General features: G+C 62.3%; 9 protein-coding genes across 9 annotated transcripts; 6 read left to right on the top strand and 3 right to left on the bottom strand.

Annotated features, from left to right (window-relative positions):
* Positions 1-3184: 3184 nt before the first annotated feature.
* COLE_02495 (uncharacterized protein) lies at positions 3185-3907 on the top strand (the record flags this gene model as incomplete). The annotated part of the gene is made up of 1 exon (XM_018424333.2): positions 3185-3907. The coding sequence occupies one exon, from the start codon at positions 3185-3187 to the stop codon at positions 3905-3907; it is 723 nt and encodes a 240-aa protein (XP_018275860.1).
* Positions 3908-4063: 156 nt separating this feature from the next.
* COLE_02496 (uncharacterized protein) lies at positions 4064-4570 on the bottom strand (the record flags this gene model as incomplete). The annotated part of the gene is made up of 1 exon (XM_018424332.2): positions 4064-4570. The coding sequence occupies one exon, from the start codon at positions 4568-4570 to the stop codon at positions 4064-4066; it is 507 nt and encodes a 168-aa protein (XP_018275859.2).
* A 925-nt stretch (positions 4571-5495) lies between these two features.
* COLE_02497 (uncharacterized protein) lies at positions 5496-6720 on the top strand (the record flags this gene model as incomplete). The annotated part of the gene is made up of 2 exons (XM_018424331.2): positions 5496-6290; positions 6322-6720. 2 exons carry the CDS (start codon positions 5496-5498, stop codon positions 6718-6720), a joined length of 1194 nt encoding a protein of 397 aa, XP_018275858.1.
* A 1826-nt stretch (positions 6721-8546) lies between these two features.
* On the bottom strand, positions 8547-9161 carry COLE_02498 (uncharacterized protein; the record flags this gene model as incomplete). Its single annotated transcript, XM_018426976.2, has 5 exons — positions 8547-8600; positions 8652-8712; positions 8744-8868; positions 8953-9023; positions 9086-9161. 5 exons carry the CDS (start codon positions 9159-9161, stop codon positions 8547-8549), a joined length of 387 nt encoding a protein of 128 aa, XP_018275857.1.
* Positions 9162-9296: 135 nt separating this feature from the next.
* COLE_02499 (uncharacterized protein) lies at positions 9297-10125 on the top strand (the record flags this gene model as incomplete). Its single annotated transcript, XM_018424330.2, has 2 exons — positions 9297-9724; positions 9756-10125. 2 exons carry the CDS (start codon positions 9297-9299, stop codon positions 10123-10125), a joined length of 798 nt encoding a protein of 265 aa, XP_018275856.1.
* Positions 10126-12643: 2518 nt separating this feature from the next.
* Positions 12644-16899, top strand: COLE_02500 (uncharacterized protein; the record flags this gene model as incomplete). The annotated part of the gene is made up of 3 exons (XM_018420526.1): positions 12644-12926; positions 13007-13913; positions 13965-16899. The coding sequence occupies 3 exons, from the start codon at positions 12644-12646 to the stop codon at positions 16897-16899; spliced, it is 4125 nt and encodes a 1374-aa protein (XP_018275855.1).
* A 1156-nt stretch (positions 16900-18055) lies between these two features.
* COLE_02501 (uncharacterized protein) lies at positions 18056-18226 on the top strand (the record flags this gene model as incomplete). Its single annotated transcript, XM_018424329.2, has 1 exon — positions 18056-18226. The coding sequence occupies one exon, from the start codon at positions 18056-18058 to the stop codon at positions 18224-18226; it is 171 nt and encodes a 56-aa protein (XP_018275854.1).
* Positions 18227-18432: 206 nt separating this feature from the next.
* COLE_02502 (uncharacterized protein) lies at positions 18433-21867 on the bottom strand (the record flags this gene model as incomplete). The annotated part of the gene is made up of 11 exons (XM_018424328.2): positions 18433-18664; positions 18704-18761; positions 18819-19833; positions 19868-20048; positions 20093-20264; positions 20301-20564; positions 20598-20693; positions 20730-21012; positions 21050-21122; positions 21157-21518; positions 21562-21867. 11 exons carry the CDS (start codon positions 21865-21867, stop codon positions 18433-18435), a joined length of 3042 nt encoding a protein of 1013 aa, XP_018275853.2.
* Positions 21868-22131: 264 nt separating this feature from the next.
* COLE_02503 (uncharacterized protein) lies at positions 22132-23595 on the top strand (the record flags this gene model as incomplete). Its single annotated transcript, XM_018424327.2, has 7 exons — positions 22132-22194; positions 22236-22343; positions 22375-22643; positions 22681-22775; positions 22814-22872; positions 22905-22995; positions 23030-23595. The coding sequence occupies 7 exons, from the start codon at positions 22132-22134 to the stop codon at positions 23593-23595; spliced, it is 1251 nt and encodes a 416-aa protein (XP_018275852.1).
* Between the last annotated feature and the right edge of the window lie 129 nt (positions 23596-23724).

Genomic DNA, 23724 nt, shown 5'->3' on the forward strand with positions numbered 1-23724 from the left:
ACATGACGCGCTCGCTCGCTGCGCTTTTTACCCCGCTCGCCGCATCACGCCTCGCCGTTAAGCTTCTGCGTGCCGAGCCACCCGTTCGCGGCCGAGATCACCGCCTTGAGACCCGACGCCGTGATGTCCGCGTCGACGCCGACACCCCAGAACCCGCCCTTGGTGCGGTCCTTGGGGTCCGCGTTGGGCGGGATCACCTCGATGTACGTCGCGGCCTTGACGTCCGAGCCAACACCGACGGCGTGCTCAGAGTACTCGCGCACGGAGAGGGCGATGCCCAGGTCCGAGTTGAGGGCGTCGAGGAAGGACGAGAGGGGACCGTTGCCGTCACCCGTGATCTTGCGGGTCTCGCCGTCAACGACGATCGTCGCGCTGATCTTGCGCGGCACGGACGGCAGGTCGTCGATGCTCTGGTCGAGCGAGGACACGCTCGAGGTCATGTCGAGGGCACCGCGAGCGGGCGAGTGGTCGCGCGAACCGCGTACTGACGACGAGCGCGATGCGCGCTGGTTTTCCATGCTGAAAGCCTTGAGGACCAGGCGGCCCTCGTGCCCAGTGCCGAAGCGGTACGCCTCGCGGAAGGACGAGGTGATGTCCTTGACGGACAGCTCGCGGCCAGTTTCCTCGCTCTTGGCCTGGATAACGCTGTAGAACGAAATCTGCATGCGGCGGGGCACGTCGAGACCCAGCGCCGTCTTGATGATGTAGGCGATGCCGCCCTTGCCCGACTGGGAGTTGACGCGAATGACCGCCTCGTAAGTGCACCCAACGTCGGCAGGGTCGATGGGAAGGTAGGGCACATCCCAGATAGGATTTCCCTCCTTCTCGCGCCTGGTCTGCGCCTCCAGACCCTTCTTGATGGCGTCCTGGTGCGAGCCCGAGAAGGCAGTGAACACCAGCTCGCCAGCGTACGGATGCCGGGGGTGTACTGGCAGGCCAGTGCACTCGGTAACTGTGTCGATGATCGAGAACATGTCAGAGAAGTCGAGGCCCGGGTGGTATCCCTGCGAGTACAGGTTGAGGCCGAGAGTCACCAGGTCAACGTTACCGGTACGCTCACCGTTGCCGAGGACTGTGCCCTCCACACGGTCGGCGCCGGCGAGAACACCGAGCTCGGCGGCCGCGACGGCACAGCCGCGGTCGTTGTGAGTGTGCAGCGAGATGATGCACTTCTCGCGCTGGGTAATGCTGTTGATGAACATCTCGACCTGATCGGCGAAGACATTAGGTGTCGCCACTTCCACCGTGGCTGGGAGGTTGAAGATGATGCGCTCCTCCTTACGGCCGTCGGCGAACACGGACCCCTTGCCGTCGAGCCACGCCTTCTTGACTGCCTCGCACACCTCCGCGGCGTACCACGTCTCGGTCTGCGAAAAGGTCTCGGGCGAATACTCGTAGCGGAAGTTTGTGCCGTGGCTCTTGGCGTACTGCTCGGCGAGCTTGCGCACGAGCGTCGTGTGCTCGGTAGCCAGCTGGATTGTCTCTTCGCGGTTGTTGTTGAAGACAACCTCGCGGAACACACACGACGTTGCGTTGTACATGTGGATAATCACGTTCTTGAGACCGCCCACGGCCTCGAAAGTGCGAGTGATGAGGTCGGCGCGCGCCGGGGTCAGGACCTGACGTCAGCCGTGCTAGTTCGCCTACGCACCTGGATCCACACATCGTCGGGGACGTCGTTGCCGTTGACGAGCTCGCGGCAGAACTGGAAGTCGGACTCGGACGCAGCGGGGTACGCAACTTCGATTTCCTTGAAGCCGATCTGGACGAGGTGGCGGAAGAACCTCATCTTCTGTCTGTTGGTCATGGCTGCGGGAGTCAGCAAGTGATGGGGGTGAAGTGAGACGAACGGTTCGCGAGCGACTGGTTGCCGTCGCGGAGATCAGTGGAGAGCCAGATTGGCGCCTTCTTGCACTTCTTGTCTGGCCAAGTGCGGTTGGGATAGGGCTCTGGCTGGAAGGGCGCATAGCGCTTGGAGGGGTCCTCGCTGGGCGTTAGTTGACAGCCATGGCGGGATGGTGGCGCGTGCCAGAAGATGGTTTGCAAGCTTCGGCGCCACCCGCTCGCTCGCTCGCCCGCTCGCTCACTCACAGCATCGGCATCTTGAGGATGGATTTACGGGAGGCAGGGAGGTGGAGAAAAAGGAGAGCAAGCTAGCGTGAGGTGTGTGTGGGTTGTTGTGCAGAGGTGTTGACGTCTGCTATGCTTGTCGGAGAGTGCAAGTGGGCGTGAGAGAGAGTGAGAAAGAGACGATGAGGAGCAAGAGGATGTTAATGAGGAGGGCGGGGTAAAGGGCAGCCCGGTCGAGTCGGATAGACTTGGAGTTGGAATAGGCGTAAATGACCCTTCCCTTGTCTCATTTCCTGTCCTCTGCCATCTTTCGGCTTCGGACCGGCCCTTCCCGCCCAGACTCGACTCTGCTAGCAATTTGACTCCGGCCCCCGCCCCCCGAAGTTTTCCCACGGTCGATCCTGACCCCAAGATTATCGAATATGGTGCGGAATCGACTCGAATCTAATCAAACTATTGGCCCACTTTCAAATCGGGCACGTGATCCTCCCACTCAACGGAAGAGTGCTAGGCACGTTGGGATTCTCAGCGCGCCTAGCAGGGACACTGTATATGTAGGCCTGCGCACATTCGTCCCTCATCGATCTCGCTTTCATGAACTCTCTTGTCAGTCTTCCTCTAATCATTCTAGTCAATCTTGAGCGCTCCTGCTAGGTGCTGTCGATAGCTAACCTCATCAAGCCCAGAACTCACAGACTGACAGCTTGGCCAGGCGTGCGCCAATCTGATTTAGCTGTTCTACTCATGTGCATCCCCCACAGGTCAGCAGACATCAACACGCTCGACGCAGGAGCTATATCCGGCTGAGGTACTCTTTTCCACCCTCTTCCCTGCGGCGACAACCAGTCCCGAGCACGCCTCCCTGCTGTACTCTTCCGAACAAAGCTCTTTCGAGGCCTCGAGCCCTCGCGCGCCTCACGCTCACCACCATGCCACCAGCCAGGAGGCGGAATCAGATATGACGTCACAAACCCGTAATGGTCCGCGCACGGCGCGACAACGCGTCGACGGGTCCTCGCCGTCGTTTCGTCCGCGTCCGGCGTCCACCTGGGCCAGCTAACTTGCTATAATACGAGACGGCCCACGTCGTAGTCCCCATACCCACCACATCACAATGGAATTCACAGCCTCCCCACTCCCGCCAGCGCCACACGCCGTCCCCTGCCTCGCGCAGATCACGTTGGGATCCGACGGTCCGCGCCACTCAGCACTCATGGCGCTGACCGTGGACGCGACCGCCACCGACCGCGCAGACATCGGTGTCGTCGCGCGCAAAGTATATTGGCGCGCGCGCGTCGGCGTCGATCTCCCATCGCGCTCTCTCATTATCACACCATCACGCTCAATCGAGCCATTGCTAGACGGTCCCCCGGCGCGCGAGCACCCCGAGCACAGCTCGGGCAAGACACACCTGTTCCACAATCACAACCACGTCAAACCCCAGCCCGAGCCCGAGCCCGTCACCACCTTCCCCGGCGTCGTGGACGGGCGTCCCCTCGCTGCCATCCGCGTGCCTCTTAGCGCGCTCGACTCAACGCACTGCGTAGTCAACACTGAGCCGCCGGCGTACATCCTCATTCCTGTAGCGACTGATGATCCCCACGACGCCGCTACGCTCCGGTTTGAGTTCGACTCGTGGCTCTGCGGCAAGGCCGACGTTGAGATCCTCGCGGGACAAATCCACCAGGCCCTTGAGGACCACGGGAAGCCAATTCCCGCGCCGGCCGCCACTGAGCACCGCACGCAAGAGGGCGTGCGTGAGGGCCGGGACAACGACGGCTCTACGCATCCGTCGGGCGACGCGCCGTACGACCCCGAATGGAAGAAGAGCTGGTGATGTAGATTAGAGATGTATAGATGGTGCCCAATGTACCCGTTGGGTCAGATTCGAGCGTTGTCATCATGACAGGCGGTCAGAGAGAATCCATGAAGCATATTCGTTCCACACCACACCACTACCAATCGTCCGTGTCCGAGTACTTGAGGAACTGGATCAGCCCATCCTCCGCTGCCTCACCTTTCCATCCAGCGTGATCAGCACGCGGTCCCCACTGGGGTCGGGGACGCGCTTCAGCTCCGAGCGGAACGTAATAGCGCTCATAATTCCGTCCCCGACTGCCGTCAGCCCTGTCTTCACGCACTCACATTTCTCATGGATAAGAGCCTTCCACGCCTCGCCATACACCATAACAGCCTCGGCGAAGCGGTACAGCACCGGATCGCGGGGCGGCCACTCCCACCCGCGCCCGCGCGTGATGCCGCCGCTCACGCCGACGTTGCCCGCCCCGCGGCCCGCCATGGCGCCGATCGCCGCTTCGTCGCTGCACCCGATGGCCGACGCGATGCGCGCCGCCGTCTCCGCGTCCGTTACGGCGTTCCCGAAGAAGAGCGCGGCGAGCCACACCTCGGGCTTGCCGACTTCTTCGGCGAGCTCCGCGAACGTCTTGCCGCTCGCGGTCTTGGCCGCGAGGAGCGTGTCGTAGTGAGAGGGGAGAGACATGTGTTCGATGAGTGAGTAGTGTGATCAGGAGAGCACAGGGGGGCTTATGTATCCTACGTGGGAACGGATGTCTGTGGTGCTGCGGAGCGCGTCAGACCACCAGTGGAGTCATGGCTCATCGAGTCATCGAGTCATGGTCTCATAGTCAGCTGCCAGCGCCATGTCATGCCCACTTGTTGTTGCTAAACTCACGGACGCGCACGTGTCATGATAAACTCATCAACATATCGATAGCGTCGATAAGCGATGACCCTACCGCTGTCATGTTTTGCCATGTTTTGCCCTGCCACTTCCATCTGGGAGGATCACGTGAGCAACCGTGTGTGGGAACGAGGGGGGTGACGTAAATTGGACGGCGTGCCTTGAGCGTGTATCTGGCGCCTCTCTGCGATCTGCGGGACGCGATCAACACGCGATTCAAGACGAGACAACACCAACTTCATCTGTTCTCTTCTTTTCTCATTCTATCTTTCTCTCCACATTCATCTCCTCCCTCTCCTTTTCCCCTCCTACTCCCCCACCCGCGGGGCATGCCAGACCCCCCGCCCTCTCGCCCCGGCCTCATCCACCGCCCCTCGGCCGTTGGGCTTAACCTCAACCTCAACCTCGCCAACTCGCCCTCAGAATCGCCCACCCCGAGACCCGACAGTGGCTACTTCGGTCTCCTGTCTTCCGCCCTCCGCTCCGACCCGCAAATGATCCCACGCCGCCGCAGAGGCTCCGAGTGAGTCCCCCCCATCTAAATCTACCCCGGATCCCGTGCCTGAAGTGACACAAGCTGACACCAGCTCCGTGTCCACGACGTCGTCGTCCTCGCCCCCCCGGCGCGGCGGGCATTCTGGCCCAGCTTTCCGAGTCACCCTCCAAACTCTCCAAGCCAAAACCCACTACATCATCTCCGTACCTCGCCTACTTTGGCCGCCGGATGCCCCCCACCCCACCCCGTTCCCACGGTAGCCGCGAAAGCACATCGCCCTCGCCCATGTTCGCCCCGGCGCCCCCGGCGCCCACCGTCTCCCACGTTCACGTGCAGGCGAGTGCCGAACCCGCCTCGCCCGCGTCGCCGTCCTCGCCTGCATCCCCCATATCGCCACTACACTCGAAAAACAAGAGACCTCCATCGCTGAACATGCGCCCCCCGGCGCCCACCATCTCTCAACCCGCCGTCGCCACCTCCTCTGTTACCCAGCGCGGTTTCGCACCCTCCCCCGCCACCGCGACGGCGTCGACATCGGGCGCGGCCGCCGCCCTCTCGATGCCCAGAAGCCAGAGCGCAAGCGACAGACTGAGCGGCATGTTAGCCGAGCGCCCACGCAGCAGCCGCAGCAGTGTCAGATCCGTCAAGTCGACTAAATCCGCAAAGGCCACCGAAGTTCCCACGCGCTCTTCTATCTGCACGGACGCTTCGCCTTCCATCATCTCGGCGAGCAGCACGCGCCGATCCAGTGCTTCGGACGCGTCTCCTGCGCCCCACGCGCCCCACGCGCACGGCCCTCCGCTTCCCGCGCCTCATCACGACCGTGCGCAAGCCACGAGCAAGCCGGACGTGGACAGAACCTCTCTCTCTCCCACTACGCCGAAGAAACGCATGTCGCCCGACGCCGCGTCCCCCCTCTCGGGCCCCTTGATGACCCACCGCGCCGCGTCCCCCGCAACGCACCGGGAGAGCAGCGACAAGCCGTGGCTGCCCACGGGTGTGACGGACAGTGCCGAGATCGAGGTGAGTCTCTCCCCTCCCTAGCTGACAACAGCTGAACGACGTGGACGCGTCCCCCGCCCCCGCCCCGGCCCCAGCCCCGGCCCGCGCCTCGGCTCCTGTGTCCAACTACGCGCCGCCGTACGCGCCCCGCCGCGCGTCCCTTCAACCGAGCGGCAAGGGCGAGCCACAGCGCTACGCGCTCACCTTCGCGGCGTCGCTCTCCTCTGGCGCCGACCTCCCGCTCAGCCGCCGACGCATCGAGCTCGAGCTGCTGTGGGATCTCGCGCCGGCGCCGAGCGCATGGGACTATCTCCCCGGCGCAAAGTATCTTCCTGCGTGGCGGCTGCGCGCCGCCGGGGCGCAGTCGGGCACGGCGAGAGACGAGGGATGGCTCCGCTGGGCCGCGGCGCACGTGCCCGTGGTCGGCGGCGTCGTGCGCGAGTGGTTGTAATATGCATGTATGTACTAGTGTTACCTAAGCAGCAAGCTGTTACATGGTAGAGCTTACTCGCCCCGGTAGCGGGCAGTTGAGACACAGCGAACGGCATGACTGATTGGCGAAGAGTTGCGGTGGCGGCTTGGGCCGGCGTGGCTGGCATGGCTGGCGTGGCTGGCGTGGCTGGCGTGGCTGGCGTGGTTGGCGTGGCCGGCGTGGTTAGGGCGAATGGCGTCGCCAGAGTGGTTGGCGTGGCCGGGGTGGCGCAGCGGGGGGCGCCAGTGCGCATGGTCCGCAGAGGTCTGGGAGGTCTGGGACATCGAGCGGGGGTAGAAGAGGGGCTCGTTGCGCTCGCGGCGCTCGCCCGTTGGGCGGTGGCACGCGCGCTTCGCCGGGGCGGGCTCGGTCTCGTGCTCGCGGCGGGGACGTTTGGGCGCTGGCGCGGGCGAGGGCGAGGGCGAGCGCCGCAAGAAGGCCGTCTGCAAAATCAGCGCGGCGCCGTGCCCGCGCACGAGGTACTCGCGCGCCCACTCGTCAAAGGTCTTGACGTCGCGGGCGGCCTCGGCGTCGAGGCGGAAGTATTCGAGCACGTCGTGGTATTCCCCGGTCTCGCCGACGCGGCGGAGGGCGCCCTTCTTGCGCTTGCGGGTGTCGGGGATGTCGCCGCCGCGCAGGAGGCGGTAGATCGACGGCTCGTGTCGATACGCTGGATATGCGTCAGCGCGTGAGGGAGAACTTACTCAGGAGCTGGCGGCAGACTTGCCGGCCCAGGCGGCGTGCGGCGGCTTTGCCGGCGCTGTCGTCGACGTCGTTCAGGCTGCCCCAGTCCTCGTCTACAAAGTCGTCGGAGTCGGGCAGGTCCGTGAGGTCGATGACCTCGATCGGGGCGCGAGGGGGCGCAGGGATTTCGACGGGGTCAGAGCTCAGGTATTGCTGAAAGAAATCGTCGGGCTCGCTCGGCTGATAGCTCGAGTATGAGAATGGCGAGCAGGACGAAATCGGGGACGCAGCGATCGTGCTCGCACTGCCTGGGTTTCGAGGAGTAGTCTCGGTTGCCGTCAGCGCTTCAGTGCACTCGGTAGTGGCGGTCGTCGTCGCCGCCGCCGCCGCCGCCGCCGCCGCCTGAGTTCTTTCGTCACCGGCCGTCGCTGGCGTCAGCGCACCCTCACGCCACTAACCGTTCTTCCCCAGCATAGCGAGGAACGCCATGCCGAGGAGATTGCCTATGGTGTTGTCGCGTGGCGCCTGCTGTAAGCTCTGAGCGAGGCGAGCTCACCTCATCCTTTTTGCGCTGGTCGCTCGCCGACTCGGCTACAACCTGCTCGGGGCGGGGCGCAGTCGGCGGCGGTGTGGCGAGGTGGCTCCCCGGGACGCGGTTGGGAGTTTGGCTGCATGGCACGTCGAAGAGGGGATCGAGCTCGAAATGGAGCTCGAGGTGCGCGCTGGGCGGCGAGTCGGGCGTCGCGGGGGCCGCGGTAGGGAATGAGGGGCGCCATCTGGGCGAGTGAAGGGGAGAGGGGGTACGCATTGGGATGTCTAGTAAGGATTCAAGGAGTGTAATTGCTGTCGGGGTGGCCATTCGAGGTCTGAAGCTAGAGTGAGGTTGAGTTAGTGGTGAATTGAGAGTCAGAAATGAGGAGAAGCAAAGAGTGTGAGAAGAGGGATGACCGATTCGCCCCATACGCCCCGTCTTTCCACGTCACTTGAGTACATGAGCCCGAGGGCGCTGTCATGGAGCGGACGTAGGTGCGTCACTTGTGTCTGCGCGGGGCCGCCGCACGCGGCGAACACGCTCCTCGCGGCCCGAGCGTCCGGCAACGATATGCATGCAGTGGTAATGATTATGCCTTGCTGGGTCCCTGCAGCGCCTGGAACTCGCGCTGCAGAGCCATGATCTGGTGTGAGCGAAGGCTTCCGTCGTCCCAGGCTCCTTCTCCGCCACTCACCTCCTCCTTCTTCTTCCCCGCGACGGCTTCCTGCTCCTTGATCTGCGCCTCGACACGCTTGCTGCCGTCAGTCCCGCCTCCCCAGCACCCACATCTCGCTCTTGATGAACTCGAGGCGCTTCTCGACGTTCGCCTTGGCCTCGGCGTGGTCCTGCTGCACGAGGCCCGGCCCGATGAGCTTGTACACGGTGTTGTGTGGTTTGAGGGCAGCGAACTCCTGTGTGTCAGTCGACGTGTATGTGACCACTGTAGATCCGCGGCACGCATACAGCAGCATAAACAGCTGGCTGAGCCGACCCACCTTTAACACCTGCTCGTTCTCCGACTGCTGCGCATCGAGCCGTTGCCTCGCCTCAATCACACCGGCCATCTCTGGGGTCAGCCTTCCTTCGCGCTGCGCCACACCACGCCGCGCCGCGCCGCGCCGCACGCACCCGCCTCAAGCTTCTGGAAGTCGCGCGACTGCGTCTGCAGTTTGGCCTGCACGGCCGCCATCTTTGTGTCGGCCATCGTACGGTGGTCTATGCGGATGCCGTGGAAGAGTTCGAGAGATGCATGATGTCGACAACAAATTGGTTCCGCGCCTCCACCGGCGGTGTCCACCTCATCTCCTCCACCTTCTCTACGTTCTGATTGTCTGTCACGATGCCCGGCGGAGAAGGTAAGCGCGCCGCGCCGATTTCGGCGTCGGCCTTCTCCTTCTCCCTTGCCAAGAAGCCGCGCGCCGCTGCGCCCGCTGCACCTGAGCCTGCGCCCGCACTAGCGCCTGCACCTCCGCCGCCACCCAAGCCGAAAGTCAAGCCGGAACCTCCACCCCCACCACCTTCCGGAACCACAGCCCGCAGCCCAGTACCGACCGCCCGCCCCATCTCGTCGCACCTCGTAACCCCGACGCGCCCGAAAGCCGCGGCGCTCGGCCTCCCCTCGCCGCCCGCCCTCTCGCCGAAGCCATCGCGCCGCCAGATCCCCCTCTCGGCACTTGACGCGTCGCCGTACCGTCCCGAAGCTCTGCCGCGGCGGGAGAGCGACGTCGGCGTCTCGCCGCGCAAACACAAGCCGTTGAAAGGCCAAGCGTACGCCGCCTTCATGCCGCGCTAACACCAGCGCGTCCACGCGCCTCGCGCACCTCGTGGCGGGGACACACACCTCCCTCGTCCTCTTCTACACGTCGTTGCAGCAGCAGCAATGTGTGCCGGGGCTGCGGGTGCGTGTGGTGCGTGTGCTCCATGGGCCGGGGGGTATGGCGCTGTGCACCGCCGGAGGCGGGGGCGGCGCAGGCGAGAGCATGCTCCTCGTCCTCCGGGCATTGCCGCCAGATTGTCCCCGCATCGGGCTAGATGCGCGGGCATTGAGCGAGGGGCACGAGGTCGGCGTCCTCGCCCCATGGAGCGAGAGCGTGATGCCCGATCCGGAGGGGGAGGGGGACGTGAGGGTGGTTTTCGCATCAAGGTATATTGTGTCTGTGGAGAGCTGAGTGTGTACAGTAGTCATGGGTTGTGATGGTAAGCGGTGTGAGTAATGGCATGCCCCGACGAGTGAGCTTAGTTTGCGCCATGTCGAAAGAGAGAGGCATATTGATACCAAGTGAGCCATGTCGAGTTCTGCCCCAGGTGTTTAGCTACTCTGCAGACCATGTCGTACTGTATATTACTTATCCAAGGGTGAGCTTCGCGCCTGCATACTGAAGTCCTAAGAAACAGCGGTGCCTCAACATGACGGGGTTACGTGAAAGACGTCTCGAAGCTCAAGCGAAGGCTGGTCTGTTCTGGCGCCTCCAGACAACGAACAACCTTGTGGTGTAAAGGTACTGCAACGTTGTCTGATCTGAGCGGCGCGACATGCATTCACTGGATCCTACAGTACATCCTACAAAGCTTACACCTGCGGCAGTGTCCGCCGCCAAGTCTTCTCACCTGCACACCGCCATCCTCCAGCTGCCAGCCTTCAGCGCGTCTCCTGCAGCGCCACATATCTCAGCCACGCACTTGAGCAGATCATCCAGCGCCGGGGTGTCTAACTTGGCTGCATGTCTAAAGGGGCGATGCAGTCGGAGCCTCGTTTCTCCGCCCAGTCTTGGCCTCGACCCACCTCATCCCTCATCTTCGGCTCACAACAGCCCCAGTTTGCGACGCGAAACCAAACACCCATCTTGATCGAGTGAATGACGCACCTTGAGCTCCCCCCCTCCCCACCTCCCCACCTCCCCAACCCAAATCCTAATCGAATTGTGTAATTGTGTAATTGCATAATTGTATAATATACAACCGACAGATTCGCAAACTTTGACTCTCTGTGATCGGCAGGAAAGTTTGTCGCAGGGATCGGCGTGTCTCAGTCGAGAGGATCCAGCCGCTCGTTTCCCCAATGTGCCAGCGTGCCAGGAAAGGAAACGAGATGAATGTCGCGGCTCGTCTCGCGCGTCGGCGTAGCGCGGCGTGGCGCGGCGCGGTGAAGCCACGCCCGAGTCCTACACATACGCACTCACGCGCTCGGGCAACGAGCCAACGAGAAGGAGACGAGACGCAACGGAGGAGGGCCGAGGACCTTGGCACACCGCCTGATATGACACCAATCCCTGAGATGGCCCCCCCTGGGGAGTGATGGGCAGGGGCACTGCCCGAGCGCTCCAGTCCCCCAGAACGACTTTCCCTGAGGGCGGGTGGTGCCTGGGCTCATCGGGCCTCTGTGGGTGCAGTGGCTGCGGCAGGCTCTGGGGTGGCAAGGTGTGTGCCTGATTGTCCCTGATTCTCTCTCTTCCCCTCCATCGTGGACTGCGTGTCATGCAAGCATCACCGCTTTGCTGTTCCCTGGATCTCCCCTGAGGCATCTGCCACCCTGTGGTGTATTTTGCGCCCCTCTGCGCTCCCGCCTGGTGCCAGCGTCCTGCAAGCCACCTGCCCTCTGGCCGTCGCCGCTGGTCGCTCTCTCTCTCGAATGGAGCATCTCCATCGCCATCCATCCACTCGTCCTCGACATCTCCTCACTCACACTCCCCATCTCCACCTCCTCCTCCCACACCCCCTCCCCCCCTCCACGCCAGCCTCCACAACAGGCTCGCTACCTGCTCTCTTCTCTCCCTCCGCCCGGCGGCTCCCGACGTTTGTGACGTGCCTCCTGGCCCCTTCACTTGACCCGCCCTCGGCCCCTGCACCGCCAGGCAAAACACTCGCCGTGGGCTCCCATCCACTTTCGCCCTCCTTGTCTTCTTCCACCCCACTCGTCATTCTTCACAGGTCGAACAGCGTGCATTCGTCCCCCACAGCTCTTCATCGACGATAGGTGCGTCATTCTCCTTTCTACGTTGGTGGGGATCGGGCGGTTGCGACGCAGGCAGGCAGCAACGCATCAGTGTGTGTGCAAATGGCGAGGGGCGGATGGCTTTGACGTGGGCCCGAGACGCGGGGGGCACGCTGCGATCTCATGCTGTGAGCTATGAGATTCATTCGTCGTCCTCGTCGTCCTCGTCGTCCACAACCTGCAGCGGTGTGAGCAGTGCAACCAATTCCTCGAGCGGTATTCTGCAGCGCATCGCTTGACCTAAAGATAGGCAACGCAGCCATTAGCCGTCTCAGCCGTCTCACTTGGCATACGGCCTATTCACTAGAGATCGCGAGACCAACGTCGTCTCAATCCTACAATCCACATCGCTGCGATCTTCGCAGGCGCCTGCCCTCCTCCCGCTCCGTCGTCGTTGCTCATCGCGATCTCTTGTGCCCCTCTTTTCCTACGCTTCTCTCCTACCTCTCACCTCCCTTCCATTGCAAACCACTCGCTAACTCCCTCTCCAGCTCAACGGCTCTAGCTCGAACGCACCCCCTACGTTCTCCTTCAGAGAACTCGACCTACGCTCTTTACGACCACCCCTCTCCTCACTCCGACACGGACCATGCAACTTTAGAAGACTTCTTTAGCACATCCTCACTCAATCACATCCCGCACAAGCAGAATAACACGACGACGACGATTACCGCAGCGTTACACATCCACTCGACATGTCGCGCCCACCAATGAACACAAACGTTTCGTTTGACAAGGGAAGCGCACCACCCCCGCCTCCCAAGGGTGGCAGCTCGTCAAAGCACTATGAGAATCCAGTCCCCACCCTCGGTTACGAGGAAGCTGGCTACGGCTCTGGATCCTACACCCAGGGCGGCGCCGACGTCCGGAGAAAGAAATCCATGGTTCGCCCCGAGCGCGAGCGCATCGAGCCCGGCCACCGCTTGTATCACTACCAGCAGCACGCCGCAGACCAGAGCGTCCGCGTGCACCCCAGTGGTGAGCATTCTTTTCGTCGTTTAACCCCCCTCTTCCTTCCTCCCTCCTCTCCCTCCTTCCTCCTACTGACTCTTTTCCAGCTACCGGCAACCAGCCCTATGCTCCGCACAGAGGAGGCGCCTCCGGCCTCCGTCGCGGCAAGTCGGTGCTGGGACGCGAAGGTGACCAGGAAGCGAACGAGTCCGGCCTCAACCTTTTCAAGCGCGGTGCGACCATCCGCCGCAAGGCATCGCGCGCCGCTCCACGGCCCAAGCACGGAGGCACTTCGGCACCACCCCCTCCGCCGGAGAAGCCGCGTGGGTGCTGTGCAAACATTGCCCCCGGTCCCGTCGACTGCTGGATGATCTACTGCTTCGTCATTACGTGCTGGATCCCGCCCTTCATCCTCTCCGGTGTCTTCGGTAAGAAGACGCCAGAGGCGCAGCGCGCTTTCCGCGAGAAGATGGGCATTGTTGCGATCTGTGCTGGTCTTATGGCCATAGTCGGTTTCATTACCTTCGGTTTCACCCAGGTTGTGTGTGGAAACCACGGCATGCGCGTCAAAGGTGGACAGGTCAACAACGGCTCCGTCGTGCTCAATGGTTACGTCTACGATCTTGCCGACTGGAAGCACCCTGCCACTGCCGATGGCGTTTTCAACGGTTCCACCAACCCAATCTGGTTGGACGAGTGGCAAGCTGGCGGTAAGGACATGAGCTTCCTGTTCCAGAACGTGAACAAGAAGTGCCGCGGGCTTCTTACTCCCGGTAGCCAGGCGCCCAGCGCTATGCGCGGCCCTGGCAACACCATGTCGTGGTACTTCCCCTGCAACCTCTTCAGCCAGAACTCGACTCAGACCGTGGTCAAGGATGGCTATCTGGAGGGCACTAACTGCCACTTGGATGCGACTGCCCGTAGCGACCTCGCCAACATGCCGCCCGATGGCATTGTGTACTACACCTGGGACCAGGTTGCCAACCCGGACCGCAACCTCGCAGTGTACAAGGGGTGAGCGTTTCTTCCCGTGTTTATTCTTAGTGGCATTTACTAACCATGTAGCTCCGTTCTCGACCTCTCTCTGCTCAACTGGCTCGACTCTAACCTGGTCCAGTACCCCTCCCTCTTCAACACGCTCAAGACTGGCAATGAGACGTTCAAGGGCCGCGACGTGACGTCCGTGTTTGTCCGTGCGAGCTGGGAGAACTACGGAGATTGCCTTACCGACATTATCCGCGTCGGTTTCGTCGACAGCATGACCATTGGCTGTGTGGCGTCTCAGATCGTCCTCTACGTGTCGCTCGTGTTCATCCTCGGCGCCGTGTTGATCAAGTTCTTCATGGCGCTCTACTTTGGATGGTTCATGAGCTGGCGCATCGGCAACTTTGAGGGCGAGAGCTACAAGGACCGCATGAAGCGCGCCGAGGAAATCGAGAACTGGACCGACGACATTTACCGTGCCGCGCCTGGGTACATGCGTCCCAATGCTCGCGAAGCCCGTGCTGCAAAGAAGGGCGGCCATTTCCTGCCGAAGCAGTCGCGTTTCAGCAAGGCCGACACGATGATGGTCAGCAACTCGCGCCCGAACACGGGCTACGGGAGCCCCTTTGACACGCCCCGCCGTCAGCCTTCCAGCTTCTACGGCAACAGGCTCACACCCCCGGGCTCGCCCATGCTGCACGGCTCGCGTTCTTCGACCTCGTTGCCGTTCCGCGCTGATGCTTCGCGCGCCTCGCTCCACGACTGCCCCTTCCCTCTCGAGAACGTCATCCCGCAGCCCGCTCCCGACTTTGAGCCTTTCGGCTACCCGCTCGTCCACACCATCTGCCTCGTCACGGCCTACTCGGAGTCGATCGAGGGTCTGCGCACGACCATGGATTCTCTTGCCACAACCGACTACCCCAACAGCCACAAGTTCATTCTTGTGGTCTGTGACGGCATGGTCCGTGGTTCTGGTTCCAAACAGTACACTCCCGACATTGTGCTCAGCATGATGAAGGACCTCGTTGTTCCCGAGCACGAGGTCGAGGCTCACTCGTACGTCGCCATCGCCGACGGCCACAAGCGTCACAACATGGCCAAGGTCTTCGCCGGCTTCTACGCCTACGACAACGACACGGTCGAGCCATCCAAGCAGCAGCGCGTTCCCGTTGTTCTTGTCGCTAAGACGGGTAATCCTCTCGAGCGCAACGACGCCAAGCCCGGTAACCGTGGCAAGCGTGACTCGCAAATTGTGCTCATGGACTTCCTCCAGAAGGTCATGTTCGATGAGCGCATGACGACCTTCCAGTACGAGTTCTTCAACGCCATCTGGCGCTGCACCGGTGTCTCGCCCGACAAGTACGAGACGGTGCTGTGCGTCGACGCAGACACCAAGGTGTACCCGGACTCGGTTTCGCGTATGAACGCGTGCATGGTCAACGACACTGAGATCATGGGCCTTTGCGGCGAGACCAAGATTGCCAACAAGCGCGAGACTTGGGTGACCATGATCCAGGTCTTCGAGTACTACATCTCGCACCACCTCACCAAGGCCTTCGAGTCCGTGTTCGGTGGTGTCACCTGTCTCCCCGGTTGTTTCTCCATGTACCGCATCAAGGCGCCCAAGGGTGCGACCGGCTACTGGGTGCCGATCCTCAACAACCCGGACATTGTCGAGCACTACTCGGAGAACATTGTTGACACGCTCCACAAGAAGAACCTGCTTCTTCTCGGCGAGGACCGTTACCTCTCGACGCTCATGCTCAAGACGTTCCCCAAGCGCAAGATGGTCTGGTGCCCGCAGGCTGTGTGCAAGACGATCGTGCCCGACACGTTCAAGGTTCTGCTCTCGCAGCGCCGTCGCTGGATCAACTCGACCATCCACAACTTGTTCGAGCTCATGCTGGTCCGCGACCTGTGTGGCACGTTCTGCTTCTCGATGCAGTTCGTCGTCTTCATGGACCTCGTCGGTACCCTTGTTCTTCCCGCCGCCATCACGTTCACGCTCTATGTCGCTGCACTTGCCATTCGCTCGGCAATCCAGCCGGACAAGCAGGACACTCCCACTGTGTCGCTCATTCTTCTCGCCTTCATCCTTGGTCTCCCCGGTCTCCTCATCGTCATCACATCCCGCAAGATGGTCTACGTCGGCTGGATGTGCATGTACCTGATCTCGCTCCCGATTTGGAACTTTGTCCTCCCCGCCTATTCGTTCTGGCACATGGACGACTTCTCCTGGGGCGAGACTCGTAAGGTCCAGGGCGAGAGCAAGGCGGAAACGGGACACGGCGACAAGGAGGGCGAGTTCGACTCCAAGGACATTGTCATGAAGCGCTGGGCCGAGTTCGAGCGTGAGCGCCGCTGGCGCGAGGGCACTGTCTCGCGTGACTCGGAGTACGGCGCTGGGATGCGTTCCAACTCGCCAGGGAACAGCCGGATGAACCACCGCCACTCGATGGTGTCGACATCTGAGACGTACCAGTCGGGCCTGAACACGGCCGAGTCGCAGGGCATGCTGCGCCCCGACCCGCAGGGCTACCTGCACGGAGGGCAGTACGTGGCCAGCCCGATCGCGGGAGAAGACCGCGACATGGCTGCTCTTGGCCTGCCAAGGCATGGCGAGCCATCTATCGTCTCCTCCGAGTCGGGTTACTCGGCTGGCCGGCCCAGCCGCAGCCCAGTGGACAACCGCAGCGCGTCCTACGGTGTCGGCTACTCGGAGGAGGAGCAGCCGATGCTCGCGGGCGGCATGTCGCCCGAGCAGTACCGTGGCGGGCCCTCGGCATACGAAGAGCGGGACACGTACCGGTCTCCGCGCGGGCAGCCTGCGCCGCAGCGCGGCGTCTCGCTCGTGGACCCTGGCGTTGCACCGGTTGGCGCTGCGGACCCCGTGCGCCGTGTCGCACGGCAGCACAAGCGCCAGTCCTCGGGCCGTGGTGGCGTCACCAGCCCCGTGTCATCGTCATCCCACCAATCTAGCCTACCCCCCGGAGCTGTGAGTTGTGTCTTGGAGTAATCACTGACCACCAGGCGCCAGCCCGGTTCTAGAACGACCTCCCAACGACACTCACGGACTCGGGCTCAGCCCCTCTCCCTCACGGACATTTCGGCGCCGGCTGTTGACTGCCCCGTAGTTTCATAAGACTGATGAGATATTCACGCTAGATTGTGGGTTCGGGTCGATGGCGCTACTGATCTCTCTACTTACAACACCCACCCGCTGATGATCGGGGCCACTCACCGACGCCGCCTAATGATCTCAGGCAGGTCGGTGATATACCCCTTCGCGCAATGCCGCACGCGCTCAGCATCCTGCGGCCGCGCGCCCACCGCGGCGGTAATCGCCTCCCATCCCGCCAACCGATTATTCGTGACGGCACGAATGTGTGCCTCCGGTCCGGGCACCCGCCCATTCCAATGCCCCAACATGAGCGCTGGCATCAGCGCGTCCGCGCACAACACACCGAGGATGTTCCCGCGCACCTCGGCGCTGAGGACCTTTGAGCCGGTCCCGACGCGCGCGCACTCGCGCATGGCGTCGTCGTCGTCCTCATCGCTCTCCTCCTCGTCCTCCTCGTCCTCCTCTTCCTCTTCGCGGCCCCGATATTCGCGGCCCCGCTCTGCGCGGTACCCGCGCCACCGATGCGCGCGCTGTCTTCGCGCGTCCGCACAACCCTCGCACGCACACGCCGCTCCCCCGCCTTCGCCCCCGACCTCGCCCCCACTCTCGCCGCCGCCGCCGCCGCTCTCGCCACGCGGCACACCGACGTCGGCGATGTCGCGCAGCTCGGACGCCGACCGCTCAGACCGCTCGCGCTTCACGCGCTTCACGGGGCGCGCGGGGCGCGCGGGCCCGGGGCGGACGGGCACGGGGTCGCCGTGCTTGTCGACCCAGACGATGTCGTCATCGTACGCGACGGGTGCGCGCGTGTGCGCGTGCGCGTGAGCGTCCGGCGGGGGTGCGGGGACGGTTGCGCGCGTGGCTGTGTGCGGGTGCGGGTGCGCACGGCGCTTGCGCCAGCATTTGCCTGCTGTCAGCTGCCGCCTCCTGAAACTCCAGAGCCGTCGCCGCACGCAGGAGCTCAGAGCCGTCGCCGCACGCACCAGCATACTTCTTGCGGTGCGCGTCCCAGGCCGCGTGCGCATCGAAGCGGCGCCGGCAGTCGGCGCAGATGAAGGACACGGGGCCCGCGAACAGGCTCGGGATTGTGCTGTGGAGGAGGGGCGAGGGCGGGTCCGCGTCGCTGTGGAGTACGGGCGAGGGCGGGTCGGTGTCGCTGTGCAGCACCGGCGAGGGCGGGTCGGCGGTGTCGTCGTCGCTCATGCTGGAGAACCAGAGGTGATGAGAGCAATTAGAGAGTGATGATGATAGGCGTGGGACTTCATGTGACTCGAGGGTGTGCGGTGCGAGCGGGGCGCAGTGAGCAGCACGCAGAATGACGCCGACGTCTCGCCCGTACATGTGCCATGCATGGGTATGCTCAATGCTAAATAATAATCTACAGGATATAGTGTGCACCCGGCGCTCTTTGCCTCGTTCCCTCGGGCTCTACTGCAGGAACTTTTGCAGGCTGTGCTTGGTCCCTGCGTCCGCTTTCTCCCAGTACGGGCCAAGCCCGACGTTCTGAGCCCGCGTGAGAACATCCACCACGAAGCCGCGCAGCGGTACGGCATACGCTGGGTCAGCGTCCTCCAGCGCCTTGCGGCGCGCTCCTTCCGGCGTGTGCTGGATGTCGCCCCACGCCATCGAGTTGTCCGCGCTCCAGTGGTTGACGGTAGTTCTGCTGTCAGCTGAGCGTGGATGCATGTACGCTACGCACTCTGGCCCGTTGCCCTCGGCCGGCTGCAACTCGCCGAGCACGTCGAGGAACATGTTCACTGATGTCAGCTCTGTCTGATGATATCTGCCTGCCACACGACAGCCACACGACTCACTGAATTCGCCGTCGAGACGCTCAAGCGCCTCTGTGTGTCCCGTGGTCAGCAGCGCTCCGCAGCCCATCGCCACAGCCTTGCGTGCGCGGCTCTCGCCGACGTAGTCAAAGTTGCGCCACATGGCGTCGAAGATCTCCTCAAGTTGCTTGTGCGCATCACGGCCATTGCGCCGCGCCTGCTCCTGCGCGAGCTGGAAAAACAGCGCTTGGTCACGGATCGCGATGCGCGCGAGGATACCCAAGTACGCCGCGAGGATGATGCCAGCAGCCTTGTCGTCCTCCAGTGCCGTCAGGATGCGGTTGTACAACCCAGAGTCAAGAAGGGCAGGTGCGAGGGTCTGGAGCGGGGCGGCGTGCACTAGCGTCTGCAGCGTTGCGAGGCAGCCGAGAACATTAGCCTGCGTGCGGCCCGACGTGTCGATCGCCTTGAGCAGCGACTGGCAGATGCCCAGCCCAAACTGCTCCACCACCCCTGATGCGTCGAGCAGAATGTACGAGTCGAGAAGCGGGAGAAGCTTGAGCAGCAGGTCCATGTTCTCACCCAGGACCGCGACGAGGCCGGGCACCAAAGAAATCAAACCTGTCTGCGGGGTCGGCTGATACGGCGATGCCGCGTTCCACAAAGCCGTCTGCCACAGTATAATGCCATCCTCCTCGAAGAAGTCTTTGGCCGGCGGCTGCAAGCTCTCCTGAATGAGTGGAATGACAAGCTCCATCAGATTGCCAGACGACTCCTTGGCAGCCGCGACAATCTTCGTCGTGAGGACGACGAGCGAAGCCTTGAACAGCCACTCGCCCTCGAGACCGCTTGCGCCCTGCCAGAGCGTAGGAATGGACTGGGCGATGGTAGGAAGGTAGGGAAGAATCTTGTCCTCCACGCGCTCGATGATGACACCCAGCGAGTCGTTGACGTAGCGTTTTCCCTCCAGCGTTGCGGCCTCGCCCAAAAGCTTGATGAGCTCCTGCACCGACTTCTCGATGTAGGGGATAAAGTACGCCACTTCGAGCTCCCACAACTGCCGTTAGCCACAGCATAGGCCCCAATCATACGTCAACACACTCCTTGACGGAGATTGCGGCGGTGAGGTTGACGGCCATGTCGGATGCCTCACCCCGCTCCGAGAGGAGGTGGAGAAGGATCTCCCAAACGAGAGGTAGTTTGGCGCACTCCTCGTCCGAGCCGACCCACTGGCCAATGAGCCAGGCCACACGACGCTTGAGAATGCGGTGACTGTCGTTAGCAGAGCGTCACATAAACAGGCAAGCAAGACTCACAGAGGCTGTCCTTGCCCGAGCCACGAGCCGATGCCGTGAAGGAAAGCGTTGAAGTCGATTCCCCGGCCGGCATGGCCCTGACTGTACGTCGCAAGAGATCGACTCAGGCGGCCCATGGCGCAGTAAACGGCCTCCTTGCGCAGAATGTTGGGCAGGTCCGAGGGAGGGAGGGCTGACGAGTTAGAGTCCATAGTGTTAAGCCACTCACCCTCAGTTTCGCCCAGAATCTTGATCATCTCGGCGTCGATGACCTTGCGCTCTGGGGGGAAGTGACGGCACGCATTGTTGAGGGCGATGAGCACGCGCTCAGCACATGGCCTGAACTCGAAAGCCCACGCTTCCTCGTCATTGTTCTCCGCCACAAGCCACTCTTCGGGCTCGTCTTCGAGAGCCTCGAGGTCCGTAGAAGTGAGTGGCAGGAGCTTGTCCACCAACAAGTGGAGCGCGGTGAGAATGAAGTCGGGGGTGAAGACTGTGTGAGCTGGCGCGGTCACGATGCACTCACTGTCCTGGTGGTCGTGTGCGAGAATGGGGAGGATGTCCTTGAACAGGAGCATGCCAAGAAGAAGGAAGCGTTTGGGGTACGGGTTGGTATCAGAGTCTAGGGTCAGCGACGCCCTAGGAGACCCCAACTCACCATCATTGGAGACGGCGCCATCACTCCCGGCCATCACACCACCAACGGCGCTCCACCACCACCCGACTCCGGCGGTTGCGCCCTCGAGCTGACACCAACTCTTCGCATCGGTGCCGATCATCCAGCGCCACCACTTTCCGATCGCACGAAGGTGCTTCGCTAGCGACTTCATGAGCTTGTTGAACTCAGGGGGGGCAGGCGAGGGAACTTGAGCGCAGAGACGCAAGCGGTGTTCCTGGATCATGGGCGCAAACTCGACCGAGTGTCTGAGGAGCAGACGGATCTGGTGTAAGTCTAGCTCACAGCGGTTGGGAGCCCACATGCTCGAGGCCAGTCGCGGACTGCAAATTCTTGGCCTTGCCCCAGTGCCACTGACAAAAACGTGCGAGCGTTCTGGTGTCAGCTCAGTGTAACAGTCATGACTCACTTGAACGCATACCGACCAGCCTCGTGGACAACCCAGTCGGAGGATCCAGCGCGCTCGCGGGCGCTCCAAATCTCCAGCACCTTGCCCAGGGGACCGACGAACACCTGCTCAAGCGACTGGACGACAAGCGCCCCCGTCTGAATCTTGACGCTACGCCACTCCTTGACAAGCGCATTGATCGTCCACATCGTGTTAAGGAGTACGGTGGCTGTCGCCGCGTCCAGCGAGCTCTCGCCGGCGGCCTCGAGGGCGGCAACGCATTGAGAGAGAGGCTGAAGGAGACGGTCGGGAAGTTCGGTGAAAGTGCGCGGAAGCTCTATGCGAGCGATGCTGACCAGCAACCCCAACTGGGGGCGTGCGATCTGCTGTCAGTCTCGTCCGGCTAAATTCGGTCGTGCGACATACAGCGAAATCGGGCTCCTCCAAGAAGGACAGGAGGCGTGCGCGCACTTCGCCCTTGCGAGCGTCGGGAACAAGCTTGGAGCGCCACTTTGTCTTGAGCTCGCGGCCTGTTATAACGCTCGCCAGCTGGCGCTCCTGCTGCGAGAGCGAGTGGTCCGCCGCGAAGCCCTGGAGGACGATGAAGAATTCCGGCTGCTTGAAGAGGTCAGTCAGCTGCTGCTGATTGCGGACATATTCCGCGTTGCTGCCCGGGTTGACGAGCGAGTGGACAAGCGCGCGCAGCTCTGGGTGCTGGGCGGCCATGGTCATGATGGGAAGATGGGAGGATGCGAGATGAACGTGAGCTTTAGCATGGGCCCCCTCTTGCCGCATCTCGTCTCACATGGCCTTCCTTGCGCCACCGTCGCGTCCTCACGGGGTTAATCACTCAAAAATCATAATGCCACATCACTTGGCGGTGCCTGACCTCCATTCCATCCACAAAGTTGACTTCCGCGCGTCCACCACGGCCTCCACTGTCCTCCACAAGCTCACCATCATCCTCAAGACGAGCCGGCAGAGCTGCACAGCACCATGGCGACCATGTTTCACTCGCGCGAAGCCATCCAGGAGGGAGACATCGTCATCGTCTTCATGGTGAGCTTGCGGACAGGCCTCAACCAACCTGCTAACCGCAGTCTCGCGACAATATGACCGCTATCACTGTGACCAAGGGACAGACATTCCACAACAAGTTTGGCAAGTATGCCCACGACGAGATGATTGGGATCAAGTTCGGCTCAAAAGTGAGTCGCTTTCAAGCAGAACTGACGCCAGATGCACTCGCCCCCACCCCAGAGCGGTTACATTCACCTGCTGAGGCCCACGCCGGAGCTGTGGACGCTGTCGCTGCCTCACCGCACACAGATCCTGTATATGACGGACATTGCCTATATCACCATGCGGCTCGGTGTGCGCGTCAGCGGCAAGGTCATTGAGGCGGGGACCGGAAGTGGAAGCATGACTCACTCGCTGTCCCGCTCCGTCGGAGAGCGAGGGAAGGTGCACTCGTTCGAGTACCACAAGGCGCGCTTTGTCAAGGCGGGGTGGGTCTACAACATCTGAATGGAGAGCTAACAGCAGCGAGGAGTTTGAAGAACACGGGCTGAAGAACATCGAGCTGCAGCACCGCAATGTGTGCAAGGACGGGTTTGGCGACGTGCGAGACGTGGAAGCCAGTGAGCTGAGAGACATACCGTCCGTTAGCTGACACCAGTCTTCCTCGACCTGCCCGCCCCTTGGGAAGCGATCCCACATACGCCTGAAGTGTTGAATGTACGTCGCTGTTGCTGCTTTTCTAACTGCAGCCGAACGTGATTACGCGCATCTGCTGCTTTAGCCCATGTCTGGAACAGGTTCTCAAGACGGTAACAGCGCTGAGGGAGGAGGGCTTCTCAGGTTGGCTTCGAGGTGGTGAAGGTGCTAACTTCAGACATCTCCACCCAGGAGGTCCTCACCCGCACGTACGACCTTATGATGCCCCCACCACCTGGGTCGCACCACCTTAAGAGCGTGTCCTCTATTACGCAGCGGTTGCGAACCCATGAGAAGCGCAAGGAAGAGCGCCGCGTGATCCAGATGCGCAACGCCCGCGAAAAGGTCCGCCTCGCTAAGGAGGCCGCCGAAGCAGAAGAGGTGGCGGCAGCAGGGGCAGCCGAGGGCATGGAGGTGGACGCAGCAGAGACAAGTGAGAAGCGCAAGCAACCTGATTCCGAGGACACCGAGAAGGAGGCGAAGAAGGCGCGTGCAGAGGGTGCCGAAGGAGCTGCCGAGGAGGCACCGCAAGACGACCTTGAAGGGCTGTACGACGAGCCTCCCGTCGCGTGGTCGTCGATGGTGCTCACCAAGCCTTCACCAGAAATGCGTGGACACACATCGTACCTGACCTTTGCGACATTTTATCCAGCATCGATACGGGCGCAGATCAGCGCTCAGGTGCAGGATGGGACGACGGCATTGCCCACACGTGCGGCGACTCCGGCGGCAGTCGCCGAGTAATTAAGCAGAGGAACGTATTGTCCTGTAGTATGACGCGGTTCCGCTGCAAGGCCGGCGAATTGGCGCAAGCGGAAGTGTGGCAGAGCGGGTCGTAACCAAGGTCGCTTGGTAGCAGCCGGGCCGGTGGAA

This window comes from Cutaneotrichosporon oleaginosum, assembly GCF_008065305.1.
Source record: "Cutaneotrichosporon oleaginosum strain ATCC 20508 chromosome Unknown ATCC20508_contig02, whole genome shotgun sequence".
Classification (NCBI taxonomy): Eukaryota; Fungi; Basidiomycota; class Tremellomycetes; order Trichosporonales; family Trichosporonaceae; genus Cutaneotrichosporon; species Cutaneotrichosporon oleaginosum.